Below are 18,649 nucleotides of genomic sequence, written 5' to 3'. Positions count from 1 at the left end.
CGGCCTCATATCTTGTCTTACATCTAGAAATTGACAATGAGGGTCGGTTGAAAACAAAACTTAAGAACAAAAGAGATGATTTCAGCTTTCCAATTGTGAACTTTCCATTTCTAAGTAGCAACATTCCAGCAGCACATGCATACGGGGTATATATCTCCCAATTGATACGTTATTCTCGTGCATGGATTTCCTATCATGATTTTCTTATTAGAGGGTTGTTGCTCACAAGGAAGCTATTAAACCAAGAGTTCCAAATGGTGAAGTTGAAATCATCCCTTCGTAAATTTTACGGACGCCATCACAAGTTGGTTGACCGTTATGGAATAACCGTTTCACAAATGATATCGGATATGTTCCTTACGTCGTACATGTAACTACAATCCCTTTCCCTTTCATGAATGTAACCTACCGAATTAGACTATTTACCGGATTGGTTATCACATAAGCAACTCGACGAGTGCCATATGTGGAGCAGGATCTGCTTAACCTTATGGAGATCACCCCTAGTTTTTGGTGGGGTTCGTGTTGCTTATTCTTTGGTTTTCTATATTGTGTCATACGTACTATTGTTTGTCTGTTTTTCTTTTTCATTTTTAGCCATGGCGTTGTCAGTTTATTTTCGATTTATGAGTTTGACTGTCCCCCTGGTATCTTTCGTCCCTCTTTTAATCAGAGCTTTGTATGAGGGAGATAAATTCCTTTATTTTAAAACTTTCCAACATTTTGTTACAGTAAATTTTAAAAACAAAAAATCAAACTTTTCATGCTTATACCGAAGTAACGGCTACTGAGCTGGTGATACACTTGGAAAATATCAATCCACCAGCAGAGGCATCAACCCAATGATGGAATAACATAAATGGTACATTTTATCTGTAACAAAAATTAAGCGTGTTGCCTTTATCTCTTTATAGTTATTTTGTTTTACAACAAGAAACCCCTATATATGATTTGTTATCCCTTGATCTATCTGCAAAATCAACTTAAAAAAAATATGAACGTATCTACATATAAATCTGTACATAACATTTTTTTCCCCCAAAAGGAACAGATGACATTAACAAGGATCTGATATTCTAGTTTGATACACATACCACCATAGAATCAAATATAGACCAGTAGGTATCGCAGTTGCAATTATAATCCAGTTCCATGTTCTTATAAAATAGGACTCGAGAATGTAAAGCAGAACTCCTCCTGGTGTAAATGTTGCTATGAAAATGCCAACAAATGTCCTCTTTGAAGGTCCTGTCCACTCCATGCCTACAACATTAATTTAAATGTAATTACTAATTTTATAAACAAAAAATGTTTTATACCGACTTTCTCTGGCGATATATATAAATAACGGGTCGTTAGTTTTCTCGTTTAAATTGTTTTACATTGTCATTTCGGGGCCTTTTAAAGGTAATTATGCGGTAAGGGCTTTGCTTATTATTGCCGAGTCAATTTGGTCTCTTGTAGAGAGTTGTCTTATTGGCAATCATACCACGTATTCTCTCTTTTTTTTTTAATAGATATACACATGTATTTAGAAATCTAACCGTAATCTATTTATCATTTTTCCTTTTTCTTTTCTTCGAAGTATTGTGTATTCGATTTTTTTTTATTAATTGTGTGTCCATGACGTCAGTGGCACATAGTCCATGCATGTTCAGGACGAGAACACATTAAGCAGTCGAAGGTCCTTTAATATGGGTTGACCGAGATGAAGTGAAACATTTCGGACTCCTGCAATTTATACAGTTTTTTTTATTGTTCGTTGTTTATTTAAAAGCGATTGCTGTGCTTATTTGATTATAATCATGTAATTGGTTGTTTTCCATACTTTACAATTTCATTGGTTTCGGGGTATTCTTTCACTCACATTAGAAAATAATGTTATCCTACATGTAGGATATACAATGTCAGTAAATTCAATCACGTACCTATAACAAACGTTGTTATATACATTCCAACGACGCCGACGCCGGTAAAGAATCTTACAATTATAAACATTGTATAATTTACAGACCATGCTAAAGTCATACAGGAACAAAACAGTGTCAACACAGCCAACAACAATGTTTTTCGTCTACCAATTCTAAAATTACATATCTCACTATAGTAGAGCATTGGAAAAACAAATATAGACAGTTAGTCATTTATTACAATGGTACAAAAAGGTTTGTTTGCTACGTTATTAGTGCATTGCAAATAACACATTGATGATCAATATTTTTACGAAAAGACGAAATATATCAGTGTAAATAAACTTTGTATGTTTTATGCATGTGAGATACATTAACTGTTTTGTAAGATTATATACTCTATATAGATGTGCTATTCGAAACAGGACTCAATCTGATCGATATACAGAAAAATTATCATGTATAAACAAAAGGTGCATCGGTTAATATTTTAAAGAATTCGTTAATATTGACTTTAATAATAATAAGTGAAATCATACCATACCACACACGCCTTGTATGACCCCGAAACAGAATATGACAGATGTCTAAACTAAACCTCATCAGTGTAGACTGAATGAAATAAAGATTAAAACCAGATACATTCAAATTTAAATATTTAAACAAGTTAATATGCTTACAAATCCGACAACAGTCCAAACGTGAATGACCCAACAAGAGTTCCTGCAAACAAGACCGTCTTTGAAACTGACACTTTATATTTGTTGTCACATACCAAGTTTTCCTGTAAAACCCATAGAACATGACCAATTAGAACAAATGTATGGAACAGTTTTGCATAATAAACTTTCGTTACATCAATAATACTTCTGTTGGGTCATCAATGCTCTTTATCTTTATTGGCTTTATTTAGTATTTTGACCTGATCGTCACTGATGATTCTGTGTAGCCGAAACGCGCGTCTGGCGGATTAAATTATAAGCCTGGTAAATCTAATATGTATGAGGAAGTCGTTATGTTCTACTGTATTGGTAATTTGTGTATTTCATTGTCCTGAATGTTCTTCTATTTATTAGTATTGTAGTCCTGTCATGTAATGTTGTTATCTAAGTGTTATATTTAACGTTGCCATTAAAGCGAGATGTTTAGCTAGCCACAAAACCAGGATCAATCCAACATTTTTTCTTAAAATGTTCTGTACTAAGTCAGGAAAATTGCGATTGTTATCTTTTAGTTCGTTTCTGTGTGTGTTGCATTGTCCTAGTTTTCTTTGTGTCGCACTTTAGTATTTTTGTTGTTTCGTTGTTTTCCTCTTATACTTGATGTTTCTAGCAGTTTTTGCTTGTAACCCGGATTTGATTTTTCTCATTCGATTTATGACTTTTGAACAGCGGTATACTACTGTAGCCTTTATTTAAGCCGTAAAATATTTAGTTAAATTCCCATTTTCAGAGCAGCAAACATTATCGTTACACGACTAGTCGTAGGGCAAGGTATGTACCAGGGTAACGAGTGTTTAACGAATCGTCGGTATATTTTCAAATAAAATCGATATTACTCACATTTTGTGTGTGGCTGTGTGTTTTAAAAGAGCACCTGAAGTTAGTAAATAATTAAACATGGTTTGTATACAGCCATGCGACTAAAGCAGAACAACCTGGTTTGTATACAGCCATGCGACTAAAGCAGAACAACATGGTTATACATGTACGGTTAACGGGTTCAGCAATATAACAGGACAAGTCGTTATGAGTTTATTGAAATCTTTTCAGAATGTTAAGGTAGGAATATAACAATTAAGATCATCTTACTTTTACAACAAAGGTGTAATCAACCACATCGTTACTGTAGACCCAAGACGAACATTTTGTTAGACTGGCATTGATTGGTTGGCTGCTATAGTCATCCAACGCAGAGTTTGATTGGTCTATAGGCAAATCAAACATTCGATAATTTAATAGTACTTCTGAAATCAAGATTACTCGCATCATTTTAAAGATATTATCATTTGCATTTTAATCAATCACCGAGCACCAGACAGTTAGTGACTATTTGTTTTACATAGTTTGTCTTCAGCTAGCAGACAAAAACAGAAAAAGCTGATTATCCAAAGAAAGGCGGGTTCAGCGTAATCACAATTTAAGCCGTTAGGCCCTTGTGGACTTATTGCGTATACTGAAGGTAGATTACAATTAGAAATAAAAATACACTGGATCTTACTTTTACAACAAAAGTGTAATCAAAGACATCGTTACTGTATACCCACGACGAACATTTCACTAAACTGGCATTGATTGAATGGCTGTTATTTTCATCGAACACAGTATTTGATTGGTCAATTTGGTAAACATGGCACTGGTCGTACTTTTTGTCGTCTTCATTGGATAAAGGTATGTACATCTGAATCATATTATGATGTAATGTTCCTTGTACATTGTACGTATCATTTGCAAATCCTGGAATTCTGCATCTGCATGTGAGAAATAAAACCGTAACTATGTTTCTTTTAATTGCATTTCCAGACCATGCAACAATAAAAGTTCGGAATAATTGGTCGACATTTCAATTTACTACAAATCAGTTTGTTTGCATCTGGAATTATTGAACTCTTTTGGATGACATATGTTTTTCTTTTCGTTTTCTATAGATCTAAGTCGTTAATCGATCAGAATTCATTATTACGATATATTATTCTAATTTCACCAGAACATAATAAAGAAGTATTTCTATCCGCCTGTAGTGCATTTGTTTTCTAGATACTTTTTTAAAACTTTTAGTCTGTTCATGACGTCTTCACAATAAATCCTTTTGATGTGTATTAACTGATATTCTAGTCACTTATGAGTGTGGGTTTAAACTAGGTTACAAAAACAGCGGGACTCTCAGACTGTTACTACGTATCTTTTACCTCTGTTTAATATAAAAAAGAAGATGTGGTGTGATTGCCAATGAGACAACTATTCAGAAAAGACCAAAATGACACAGACATTAACAACTATAGGTCACCGTACAACCTTCAACAATGAGCAAAGCCCATACCGCATAGTCAGCTATAAAATCAACAATTGAAACGAGAAAACTAACGGCCTTATTTATACAAAAAAATGAACGAAAAACAAATATGTAAAATATATCGTGTTGGTGTTAGATTATTGTTCAAAGTTATGGAGAGGGTTCATTGCTTTCAAATTATTCAACGTCGTCACATCTTAATATGTCTAGCTTGAGTCAGGAGAATGTAATTCAGTGATAATTATTGGTTGCTGTCTGTCATAACATTGGGGTTTCCTTTTTTGATGTCAAACAAATCAGGCAGTTCGGTTATCCGTTGACATGTAAACACTTTGTCATGTCGGAGTCATTTATATCTACTATATCATGCTTGTGGTATATGTCCTTATATTTTTCAATGATGGATTGTTTGCCTGCGAGAGAGCTCTTCACATATTTATTATATAGCTTTCTGTTCGATGTGATCCAAGGCCCTGTTTTGAAGTCCGTTCTTTGACCTATAATGGACTACTTTTACCAATTTTGACATGGATAGATAGTTGTCCCATTTGCATTCATACCATGTTCTTATATCTATATACGGTATGACTATGTTACTAATAATGCACAAGTAGAATTATTATTATATTTCAAATTATTTGCCCTAAATAATATTGTTTATATTATATGCTCCAATGCGTTTATCTTACCTGTGGTCAGGAATTCCTAAAATAAACACAGAGAAAGCCGTAACAGCTGGTGTTAACATCCAGGCTACTGTTAACAAAACAAATTTCTTTTTCTGGTATGTGCCAAAATCTCCAATTTCAGACAATATATCATCGAACTTCATTTTGAATATAGATTTTAAATCAACATAACAATGAATATTCCTTCTAAACTTTACCTAGTTAAATAACCACAAAACTTAGTGTTTGTGAAATGTTTTTGATAACCTGAACCTATATATGATGTAACTTCTAGTGCATCTGTTAAAGTGATCAATAAATTGCATATCTTAAACACTATAAGTAGTGACAACAGAGACACAAACTACCTTTTAGTTAGGTAGAACCGGAGAAAACGTATTTAATTATATGTGTTCACTATATGATGTAAGTTCTAGTACAACTGTTAAAGTGATCAATAAATTATATTTTTAAACTGTTGGTAGTGTCAATTCGGAGACGTAAACCACCTTTGCATTGGAATAGACCAGAGAACGAGATTGGGTAAAATAATTGTTATGCCCCATTTATGGGCATTATGTTTTTTGGTCTGTGCGTTCGATCGTTAGTTTGTTCGTCCGTCTATCCCACTCCAGGATAATGTTTTTTGGTCGAGGTAGTTTTTGATGAAGTCGAAGTCCAATAAACTTGAAAGTTCGTAAACATGTTCCCTTTGATATAATCTTTCTAATTTAATGCCAAATTAGACATTTTATCCCATTTTCACAGTCCACTAAATACACTAAATGATAGTGCGGCTGGGGCATTCGTGAACTTGGGACACATTCTTGTTTTCTTTTTATGTTACACTAATATATAGCTTAGACTGAAATCAAAGTTACATCTGTGATTTGCTATATAATTAGGTGAATAGTATTGAAACAGACGGTGTCTATTATACTGTGATCTTTATTTGTGGATGTGTTATGTACTTATTTGGATAAGTCAATAATAGCAGAAACATAAAACAAATCAGTAAAAACTAGATAGACCGACTTTGAGCACTTTATGTTAAAGAAAATTGAAGAAAAAAAATTAAGAACACGAAATGTTTCATGTGTGTCGTCAAGTGATAGAAATTCAATAAACCTGCTTCGAGTTCAACCACACAATCGAAATGAATTCAAAAGAATCCACATCTTGTTGTTATTGATTAGATATATACTAAAGCCGATGTACCGATTTGGAGGACATTTGATTTCACTGATAAAGGAGATAGGTAGTCAATCTTTTAAAGTTATTTTTTATCATTAAGGTGAAATTCAAATAAATTTGCCAAATGCGCAAAAACATATATATTGCAAACCGATTGTGGCGCAAATGAATGTAAGTTTTGAACAACCGTAAATCGGTCATGGAAACTTGGGAAAGCATCTTGACACTTGGGTTCCCTCAAGGACTAAGACGTTCAAAAAATTAGCAGTGACCTCATAAGCCAGGTCAAGAAGAATATTATATGTATCAAACAATTTACATAAGAAAATGTCTGTACCAAGTCAAGAAAAACACAGTCTTTGCCCATTCGTTTGATGTGTTTTATCTTTTGATTTTGCCATTTGATAAGGGACTTTTCGTTTTAATTTTCCTTTGAGTTCATTATTTCAATGATTTTACCTTTCAGTATCGTAAACATGAATAGTAGTTTATAATTCATAAATAACGAAAAAGTAATATGATTTACATTTCACTCATAGTTCACCAAAAGTAGAGTACAAACATGATCGACATATCACAAGCAGACGTGTACATAATGCTAATTTCCTACCACCAATCTATCAAATCTATCAAGCAATAAAGTAACGTTATTTTTGAATGCATATCTTAAATATGTTAAAGGAAATGCCAAACCATTAGGTTACGTCTTTACACAATATTTACAAATAACTGTGCTGCAAAAGTTAAAAGATGAACAGCATTTACATTCTATTTCTGTCTATGCGAACATAAACAAATCATATAGTCCAATCTATGATCATCTCTGATTACGTTTAAGACATTTTGTAAACAACTGTTTATACAGTTTTGACTTTTTATTCGAGCGTCACTGATAAGCCTTTTTCTAGACGAAATGCGTATCTAAGGTTCACAATTTTTATCCTAATATTTTAAAAGTAATATCACAAAAAACAAATACCTAACTTCGAGGAAAATTTAAAACGAGAAGTCCATAATGAATTAATTTTTTACTGATCTTGGTCCATCTGCATTGATTTTTTTAATAATTTTAATCAATATTTTTCTCATTTTATCCCTTTTTCATTTCATTTTATACTATGATTTCTCGTTTATGTCTATGCATTTGATCTTGCTCTTTTTGTAGGTAATTCACTCAGATTTTCTTTTTTTTTAAACGATTCATAAGATTTGATTTCCAAGACAGGGTTATTGTGCCAAAAAAATAGAGAGAAAAAATAAAAATATTCTAGTCTTGACAGATGACTAAAAATAATGTACATAAATACTTGTAAGCAACAAAAGCTTTTTACAGTTTCAATATATATTGAGTTTATTTTTGCTCACAAAATACCATGGCCATCACAAAACCAATTCTATCTATGATTATATATGTCAATAGGGAATAGCTGAAAACAGAGAAAAAAAACCAATAGATTGTCACCAGTTTCAGATAATCTATCTATTACAAGTATCTGCTACAATGTAATCTATTGATACATAAGGAGTAAGTGCTAAAGTTTCATAATATAAAAAGCAGCATGATGTATTAATCTGCAATGACAATATATAAGTTGCTACGGCAATATGTAGTACAGAAGATATTCATAGCTACATGTATATGACAATAATGGTTATAAAATATTGAAAAATAAATAGTAACTGTTTTAGTTTATTGATAAAAAAATCCATGTTAGTACCGATTCAAAACAATATACAAATATCTTATTACAGTGTTATTAGACATGTTCAATTAATGTTTACAATAAGAAATTAAAATTTGAAAGTTCAGAATTGCGAACTTTAATAAGGGATCATCACAAAACATATAACAAGTCTCAATTGACCAATAAATTCTGTTTCTGTTATAAAAGTATAAAAAGTAACAATATCATGCAGTCATGGAAACACAAATGAAAAATATACTGTATATGTTATTATTTAAACCCCGTAAAGATAATATCATGATTTTCTATGGCCTTAGTTTAAACATATTTAATTATAGTGGATTGGGAAACAAGTTTGCAACTTATATTAATCCCTTTCCACTTTGCGGGTGCGAGTGATGCCTTGAAGCAGCTTTAGCCTGCTCTTTTTCGAAATCTACAAGGGTGTCTTTAACTTGCAGGAGATATGGCTCTCTCTTGCCTTGGCGTGTATTGTTCGTCTAGGTTCGACTAGTACCAATTGAATAAACAGTTATACAACACTCGCTGTAGCAAATTAACAGTTTGCCAGTTTTCTTGTTGAAATTGATGACGTTTATAGATTCCATACTTTCGAAATTAGATGTTATATACGTATAATTGGAACCACCTGGAGCAATGTGAAGAACATGGTTACTTGAACAAACTGCATACAAACCGCCATCTTTGGCAATTGTACAGGAGCACACAACTTCGGGCAGTGCTAATTTATTAACATTAACGCCTTTAAAGTTAAACACACTAAGTCCCCTAATATCACCGTGAACAACATAAATATATTCTTTTGTTGCACGTAGAAAACTACATTTACTAACATCCACCTGTATGTATTTCAGTTTCTGCCCATCTAAATCCTGTAATATTACATTTGGGTATTTGTATAATAACAAATTATAGTCTAAATTTGTGACAGCTTGGATATCTGGTAAAATGTCCATACTCTTATTTCTTTTGTCATCAGAACGACAATTATATACTATTTTCAACTGATTCGATTTGTGAACAGCGAAGCCAGATTCTTTTATAGGAATAATGAATTTAAGATCGCAATATTTGGATATGGTTGTGATAAAAGATAAATATTTGTCGAAGATCGTTATTTCAATGATACTTTTAGCGTTTTTTGTACATGTTGTAAGTAAAACAATATTCCCATTATTCATAGCCAAACCATCAAAAATTTGCGGCTGACTCTTTTCCGACTTCAGGTTTATCTTTAACCTCCTTATTTCTACAAAATATGAATGTAAAACATAACAAAGTTGAATAAAAAAAAATATTAAGAATCATCAAAATATATTTTTAAAAATGAAAAACAAATATTACAACAAAAGCATTTTTCAAAGTTTTAAATTTTTTTTTTGTCTGTATGTCAACTGTTGAAATATATGATAAAAAGACCATAACATGTAATTTTCCATACCAGACCCCTCATCAGCCCATGTTCAAAATCATCCCTCGAGCCTGTCGGCTCTCGAACTGATACCATGACCTAAAGCTGATAAGGAGTCTAATATGAAAAATGCCATGTTATAATCTATATTTATTTTACGTGTATATGGGTTCTATTTAGTTATTAAACTTATACAAGACCTGTTGGTGACCTTCTGCTGTTGTCTGTTCTATGGTAGGGTTGTTGTCTCTTTGACACATTCCCCATTTCCATTCTCCATTTTACATTCTAGTAGACATGTTACGAAAAGGTATATTCACGACGCTGAGGTTGACAAATTACACTTTAAATGTGGGAACTGTGTCACAACACCAAATATATTACCTGTGTATACATAAGATTTTATTTAAAAACTGCATTGATCCTTTCGCAGGCAATTCCGTATGGAACGAATAATCAATAACATTTATACGATAAGAAATATACGCAATAGATATTAATAATTTCCACTATAGTTTTAAGGAACTATAATAATACTGCAAAAAAATGGGGGACGTTCATGTTAATGCAGTAGAAGTGCGGGTCAACGGAGACACGGGGTACACACGTGTGTGAATTCTTTGGCGAGCCCTTACATTTATATCTTAAAACCACCTTATGCAGATATTTTGTATTTCATAAATTCCTGAAACATTTGTGGAAATTCGTCAACCGTTTCATAAGAAAAAAAATCCTAAAATTTAACTTGCTTACTATGTATTATATATGATTATCAATCTAGAATTGAATGAACTTGTATAACCCCAGCCCCCCTTTTTCTAGACCACCCACTCCTACGCGCGTACACCTTTTATGTCTTATGCCAGGTTTTAGCCAGCAATGATATCACAAAAGCAATTTGATTTAAATTTTACCTATTTAAATCCATAATCAATGTTTTGACACCGTCCCAAAATTTAAAGTCTAATTTGTCAACCTCAGCGTCGAGAATATACCTTTCCGTAACATGTCTAGTAACATGCTGATTAATTTGATATAATGTTTACATATCTTTTTCATTTCGAATTTTATGAAATATGATTTCAAACACACGGTACATCGGGGAAAAGTGAATTAAACAAATCGTGTATATGTTCCAGACCGTATGAGTATTTGGACCGTACGCGTACGGTCTGGACCGTATGCGTACTTTTTCAAACTTCGCATACGGTCGGACCGGACCGTACACGTACGGTCTGACCAATATAAAGAAGTTGGTCAAGTTAATTAAATACAAATGTATAAAACAGATAAACATAACTTCTATCTCAAATTAATATAAAAAGTTCAATAGTAATTGAAAAACAACTTTTAATATTCTGACTATTTAAAACAAATCACGCTTATTTAATCTGTTAATCTCCTGTATTTAGTATGTCAGTAAATCATTAATTGCAGCCCATTATGCTCATTAAAATTGAAGTTATCAGAAGTAAACATAATGTTGGGAGAAATACATGTAGTTTTAGAATATTTATGAACTTTACAAAAAAATCATATACAAAGGAACATGTATGAACAAAACATGTTAATGTAAAAACAAAATGACGTTCTTTATGGAAGCCAGTGTCACCTTGGGGCTTGGGCTAGAGTAACGAAATAAGATTCACGGGGATACAAATAAACAAATATTTAATTTCAATTTTTTGCTTATTGAAATTCAGAAAAAAAAACCGAAGAATTCTATGTATCTGGGTCGAATAGGCTTTCGAAAACTAAATTTTATGTTAACTTTTAATTGGCATTTCATCCTTTTTAACCTTTTTAGAAGATATTTGAGCTTCACACGAAGCAGATATAAGCAATTATAGGCAGCCGTATTTGTTATATTAGTTCAACAATTACTTTTGGGGAAATGTTGTCATCATTAATAAACTGAACAATTAAAACATGATATTTAGCCCAATACATCTGCTTTCAAATTGTTTAATCTACTGTAATTAAAAGTATGTTTGGAATCAAAAAGACATTTTAAGCGTTTCATAAAAAATAAAAAGATATACTAACCATACATTTTCGTAGACAAGGAGAGATTTACATCTTTTGTATTTGTCGTATTTTCTTCTGACGTCGTATTAACTTCTCCTGTCGTATAAGATTCTGGCGCCGTATTTATTTTAGACTTTGAATTTACCTCTGACGTCGTACATGTATATAATTCTGTCATCGTATTCTCTTTTGGTGTCGTCTTTACTTCTGACATAAGTAATATTTCAGTCATCAAATTGGAAATTTCTGAACGAAGGAACTTTTCATTTCGAATTAAGGACTTCAGTATGTCAGCTAGGAAAGCCAGGTCACCTGTTGAACATGCTTTTATTCTGATTGTACCAAATTGTGTTGTCATCTCTTGTCTTATATTTTCTATTGCTTCTTTAATTGACAACAAGTTCCAATTATCCGGGACATCTAAATGTATTAGAACAGGGACTGTTTCAAATTCTTAAATAAAAAAAGCATTGTTTATTAATATATAGAATAAATAGCATGTTTCTATTTTTATGATATTATATTAAATTCACAATGCACAAAATGATCACTAACTTTTTAGATTTTATCATTACCCGTTCTTTCGGTTCCCAAGCAAGTATGATAACATGAAAAATGTCATTAAAAAATCTTTAATCAACAATATTTATATATATATATACAACTCGTCTAAACATCAACCCAACAATGTAAGATCTGTAAATAATAATACAGAATAATTTGAAATTTTATATTAATAACGAAGAGATAGAAATTGTTAAGAACTATAAATACCTTGGTGTTATATTCTCTAGAAATGCATCTTTTTTGCGACTAGAAATATCTTAGAGATCAAGCTACTAGAGCTATGTATTGTGTCATTAAGAAGTGTAGACCAAACCATCTATCTATAGAATGCCAGCTCGATATGTTTGACAAAGCTATTTTACCTATACTCTTATATGGGGCCGAAATCTGGGGATACGAAAATCTTGACATTTTGGAAAGGGTACAATTGAGTTTTTGTAAGCATGTTTTATGGTTAAAAAGATCGACTCCAAATTTTATGGTTTACGGGGAATTGGGAAGATATCCGATTTCTTTATACGTTAAATTACGGATGATCAAATGTCGGTGCAATCTTCTTGATAACACACTTGATAACAAGATTTCGTCATTGTTATACAAGTTGACATATATTAATTATAATAAGTATGGACCCAAAAGTATAACTTAAATGCAAATCTTGGAAAGTTGTAAAAGGTCATTTGAATCCCGAGCTTCTTTTTAGACGTGCACTATCTGTAACTAAATGTAGATGACGTATATGTGGAAACTGTTTTGTCCTTTCCAATTTGTCCCATTCCCACTGCATTATTTAATGACGATGGAACTATAAGGAAGACACATAAGTCTGATCTTGTCCATAAATTGGAAAATTTGGTAGGATCAGTCCTTAACATTCCTCCATTCGACCACAGTGCCACCGTACTAATAAGAGATGGCATGAACTTAGTTCAGTCATTTGATGTTAAAGGGATGTCCACATTTGGAGACTTGGCCAAATCTTATATTATGCAGGTACAATCATGCTTCCGATCGCTATGACACTGAACATTCCATAAAATCTGCAGAGCGATATAGACGATCGGCAACAACAACTACGCAAAACGTTTATCATATCGCTGAAGGCCGAACTGTTCCAGACTGGAAAAAATTTCTATCAAGTAACCAAAAGAAGCAAGCTCTGATTACTTTCCTTGGTGATTATCTGAGCAGCACTTTGTCTAATATGTTCCAGGAGGAAAAGAAAAGTTTATTTCTTGCCGGTGCATTTTCCAATCCAGAGATAGTGCGACAAATCTTTAATGAGCATGTAATCATCTACCAGACCTTTTCTGTTCGCACGTAGAAGCAGATACAAGAAGCTTGCTTCATGTTATACACTCTGATAAAATCTTTCAGCAGTTGAATAGAAGGGGACGAATCATAGTAAAGTGTTCCGATACAGATGTTTTTGTGCTCTGTGTTCATTATTTCGTGGTTCCTGTGTCGACTGAACAAATGTGGTTTTTGACGGGGTCAACTAATTCTCTTAGGGACTATAGAAGGTACATACCAATCCATGAGTTAAGTACATCTCTTTCACCTTTACTAGCTAACATTATCCCTGCAGTTCATGCTTTAACTGGTTGTGATACCACTTCCGCTATATTTGGGTTTGGCAAAAAGACTGTATTCAAGTTGATAGGAAAATCTCCGAGTAAGTTTAAAAATCTCCAAAACTTTGACACGATTGATTTTTCCACATCGTTGTCAGTAGCCAGAGAGCTTATTTCAAGCTTGCATGACCCAGAAGACAAATTCGCTTCATCTCATGTTGACTTAAACAAGTTACTTAAAACATGTCATGACACAAGTTTGTTGCGGTTGCCACCAAGCGAACCTGTATTCAACGAACATGTTTTGCGGTCATTTCTTCAAATGAAGTCTACTTTTTAGGTATGATGAGACGTCCGATTTCCTGCAAGATTTAATATGTTTTTGCAAGGGGAAATATATATGTAGCAAGTAATGTATTTGCCGAAAACAGTAGATGTCTAGCACTGAGCTTTGTCCATAACAGGGTAGTGATACCTGCCAAAATATATATTCTAAAGAGGACATGACCTCGAATATCAAATGAATGACGAAAATGAAGACGAAAACGATACCATTGACTAATAGCGAAAGAGCATTTGAGCAAAGGGGCAACGTAAAGTTTCATTTGCTTCACTGTTATTCAATGTAAATATGTATATTATTATTAATTTTGTGTTTTTGTAATAACTCTACCATCTGAAATAAATGGTTCTGTACGTTAGTTCCGTATGATAGTGGTAGTTAAAAATTAAGGCTCTTCTACTTTGACGTGGTTGGCAAGCTTAAGACAATTAAATCATATTGTATTTATAACTGTCCAACTAACATGAGACTAAATTAACATATATTTTTAACTGTGCTGTAAACATGGTAAATATGCGCTTTAAAGCAGTTTTACGATATGTTTAAAAAAGTAAAATCACAAAAATACTGAACTTAGAGGAAAATCAATTCGGAAAGTCCATAATTACATGGCAACATCAAATAACAAAACGCATCAAAAACGAATGGACATGAACTGTCATATTCATGACTTGGTACAGGCATTTTCAAATTTTCAAATGTAGAAAATGGTGGATTAAACCTGGTTCTATAGCGCCAACCCTCTCACTTTGATGACAGTCTCGTCAAATTTCGTTATATTTACATTGATGCGTTAACTAAACAGATACAATAAATAAAATAGTCTTAATATGGGTACATCAGTCATCATCGTATAACAACAGTATCAATATTTTGTCAGTTTAAAAACATGTTAGGCGAGACATTAGAACCTAAAAAACTAGTTATATATGTTATTAATATAAAACCAATAGAATTTGTGTGTTTTCGATGCAAAATTAAATATTACCGAACGTTTTGCGTCAATACCCGTAAAAATTATGATTTTCACAAAAATACGAGATTTTTTCATTTTAACCACTTTTTTTTTAATTTTTATTTCAGAAACAAAAATAAGTTAGACTATAGTTTATCAAATGATATATTTCATATTATATTGCAGATGCATTTGTTTTTAAACTGCATTTTTCGAACAATATCGTCAAATTATGACTTATATTTTCCCCCCTTTTTTGCCGTTTTTAGAAAAATGTGACCATTTCCCAATTTGACGACCAGGCAATTCTGAATGTACAATAAACGACCTTTCAAATGATATATCATATAGCCGTGTGTTAGGTAGGTGCATTAAAAACCTCCGAATCCTTGTTTTGGCGCTCGCCTATATGTATACTTCACACATGCAAAATATGTTGTATTGTTTATATTATCATCTCTGTAACTATGTTATTTAGTTACTGAGAATAAAGATATATCAAAATTCATTGTTGAAGACTGTACGGTGACATATAGTTGTTAATTTCTGTGTCATTTGGTCCCTTGTGGAGAGTTGTCTAATTGGTAATCACATCACATTTTCTTTTTTATAATTTATAAGTTTAATACTTCGGATGCGCCTTTCTGGATTTACTTCCGTTATGAACTCCCAAACTTTAACGTTTATAACCCGAGAATATGTCATCACGCTGCAATGTTAGAAGCTACATTACTAAAAGGGACCCACACAGAATATCCAAATTCCTGAAAAATTGACATTGAGTGTGGGAGGTTTGGACGAATTTTTGTAAAAAAGTTAAACGTGTTTGTAAAGTAGGTCACACTCCGGGTCTGGAAAAGTTTGAATAATCTTGAAAAAAGGTCCCCAAGTACTAATACTTACAACAAATGTAATTAGTTAAAATACTTATACATGTATGCCATGTCGATACTCTTAACTTACTGTCTTCTGAAAGGTCATCTTCATTATCACTTTCTAAAATCTGTAGAAATGCATCATTTCCAAAAACGTTGACTGTGATGTCATCAATACGGCTGGACAATTGAACTGTGATAAAATAACAACACAAAGCATATACCAAATATTTCAGAAGCTGAGTAAGCTAATGTTGAACTAGTTTTTACGTTAAAAACAAATATGTTGTTGTGTTACCTTAAAACACTGAAAATTGAAGTATAATTCATCTTCAGATTTAGAAGTCAGTTTGGTTGTTTTTTGGTTATAAACGGTATCGCAGTTGAAACACTTTTGTGTTGTACGATAACATTCGCCATGCATTATTTTAACATAAATATATGCGTCCTATGATTTCACTTCAGGCATACTGTCAGTTGGATTTGATTTGGTTTAAAATTATCATTCATTAAAAAAATGTTCATTTGAAAAATTAATCGAGAGATAACGAATATTAAAAACGTTTTCATTGAATGATTCGACCAAACAAAACCCATTCATATTCAGGTTTAAAGTAAAGCGGTGATATACATTTTTTTCATTCTATAATATGGAACAATATATTTTTCTGACTACATTTGAGTCGGCATTATGCTGGGTCATGTCAACAATTAATTAGAAGAGAGTCGGTAGATACCAAATTAAAATTATAATTCGTTAGTCAAAAACAAAATGCAAGTGACATGGCAAAAAAATAAAAACGATCAAAAGACAGAAAAGTATGCGAAATACCATTCTTATACAGGTTAAACGATAATAAACTTATATTTTCAACTTTAAATTTAAGTATAATTTGAAATTAATAATTTGTCGAGCAACCCCCAATACGTTTGCCAATCACTTAAGACTACTTGTTCCTCTTGTAGCTGCGGTCACACCTTCTCGGATAGCGCGAACGGACGCTAAACGGATACTATTTTTCAATCTGTTAATGTTCGACGTCCGTTCTTATCAGTTAGACGTCCGTCCATATCCGTTTCATGTTCCTTTAAGTGTCATACCACCAATTACTCCCTCAAATTTAGAACGTGAAAGTAGGCCTACTCTGACAAAAAAAAGTGTATTTGATGTCATTGTTCACCTAAACTAACCAACAAATTTGCAGAAATGAAAGTTTGGTTGAAAGAGAAATATATTAAGACCATTTTGAGCCAAAATTTACCTGTCTATGAGTTTGCATTAAAAATTGAGGATAAATGCGCTCCATAGTATACTAATTTTAGATTTCCAGAAAACCAGGGGTTATTTTTAGTAATACCTCCGTTCGGAAGCTCTCTGCTTTCTTATATGATTTTGAATGTATGTTGAAAATTGGCATGCAGAAAGGTGACACCTGTACAATTCAGGATATACCTAGTTTCTATGAAGTTAAACTTAAGGTAAAATATTTAGAAAGCTGTGAAAATTGCAAAATTTGGTTGAACAGATAGGGACTTTTAATTGGTGGTATGACACCTTTAGCGTCCGTTTTATCCGTCGACGTCCGTTCTGTCCGTTGAAAATGTTTGGAGGTCCGGTAGATCAATTCACCAACAGACTTCGTACGGACGTATAACGGATAAAACGGATTTGAGACGAACACAAACGGAAGGTAAACGGACAAAACGGATACGTACATGTAGAGTGATGCCTTCACATTGGTTTTCAGAAGCGTCGGATTCTGTATTTGGTTAATTTTCTGACCCATGGTCAGGCGGCGTTAATGGCATTTTTTTCTCTGACACTTCATTCCTCGTCCTTTTCCATCCATATCCTATGGTGGCATTTTGAAGAATAAAATAAATAAATACTGTGCATTTATTTATTTTCGTGGGTATCATTTTTCGTGGTTTGAAGAAAACTTGCATTTTCGAGGTTTTTCCAATTTCTGCATACAAAGCCTATATAAAATTTGAAATCTGTGGAACATTTGAATTCATGGTTCACATGTTCCCACGAAACCCACGAAAATTGCTATCCAACGAATAATAATGAACCCACAGTACACGGAAACTTTTTAATTATTATAAGGTCACGTGTATGTGATTTACATGTATTATTAGCTTTCTAACCAGGTGCGATTTTCTCATCTAGTGGCGTCCTTCGTCCGTCGTCGTATACAAAATCTTCTCCTCTGGGCCAAATTTAACTTAACTTTTCCACAATCATCATTAGGGTATCTAGTTTTTAAAATGTTTCGGATGACCCCACCTGCTTTGCTAAGATGGTCCACCTGCTGTACTAAGGTGGTCGAAATGGCAAAACATAGAATGAAGAGATAAATCGCATTTGTCAAACAGTTTGAAACGTTTTCAATAGAAAAAAAT

The 18,649-nt window shown here is 32.8% G+C and overlaps 1 protein-coding gene across 1 annotated transcript in view; it reads right to left on the bottom strand.

Annotated features, from left to right (window-relative positions):
* The window catches only part of LOC143052264 (organic cation transporter protein-like), a 30,277-nt gene extending 24,427 nt beyond the window's left edge, over window positions 1-5,850 (bottom strand). Inside the window, exons 1-5 of the mRNA XM_076225253.1 lie at window positions 5,612-5,850; window positions 4,131-4,380; window positions 2,591-2,694; window positions 1,929-2,083; window positions 1,095-1,263 (exon numbers count right to left, since the gene is read on the bottom strand). Of these exons, the coding sequence (XP_076081368.1) occupies window positions 1,095-1,263; window positions 1,929-2,083; window positions 2,591-2,694; window positions 4,131-4,380; window positions 5,612-5,754 (821 nt within the window). The 5' untranslated portion in view covers window positions 5,755-5,850. The remainder of the gene's footprint in view (window positions 1-1,094; window positions 1,264-1,928; window positions 2,084-2,590; window positions 2,695-4,130; window positions 4,381-5,611) is intronic.
* Between the last annotated feature and the right edge of the window lie 12,799 nt (window positions 5,851-18,649).

The sequence above is a fragment of the Mytilus galloprovincialis genome, chromosome 11 (genome assembly GCF_965363235.1).
Source record: "Mytilus galloprovincialis chromosome 11, xbMytGall1.hap1.1, whole genome shotgun sequence".
NCBI classification, from domain to species: domain Eukaryota; kingdom Metazoa; phylum Mollusca; class Bivalvia; order Mytilida; family Mytilidae; genus Mytilus; species Mytilus galloprovincialis.
Note: the sequence above shows the minus strand (reverse complement) of the source record. Positions and strands in the feature narration are given on the sequence as shown.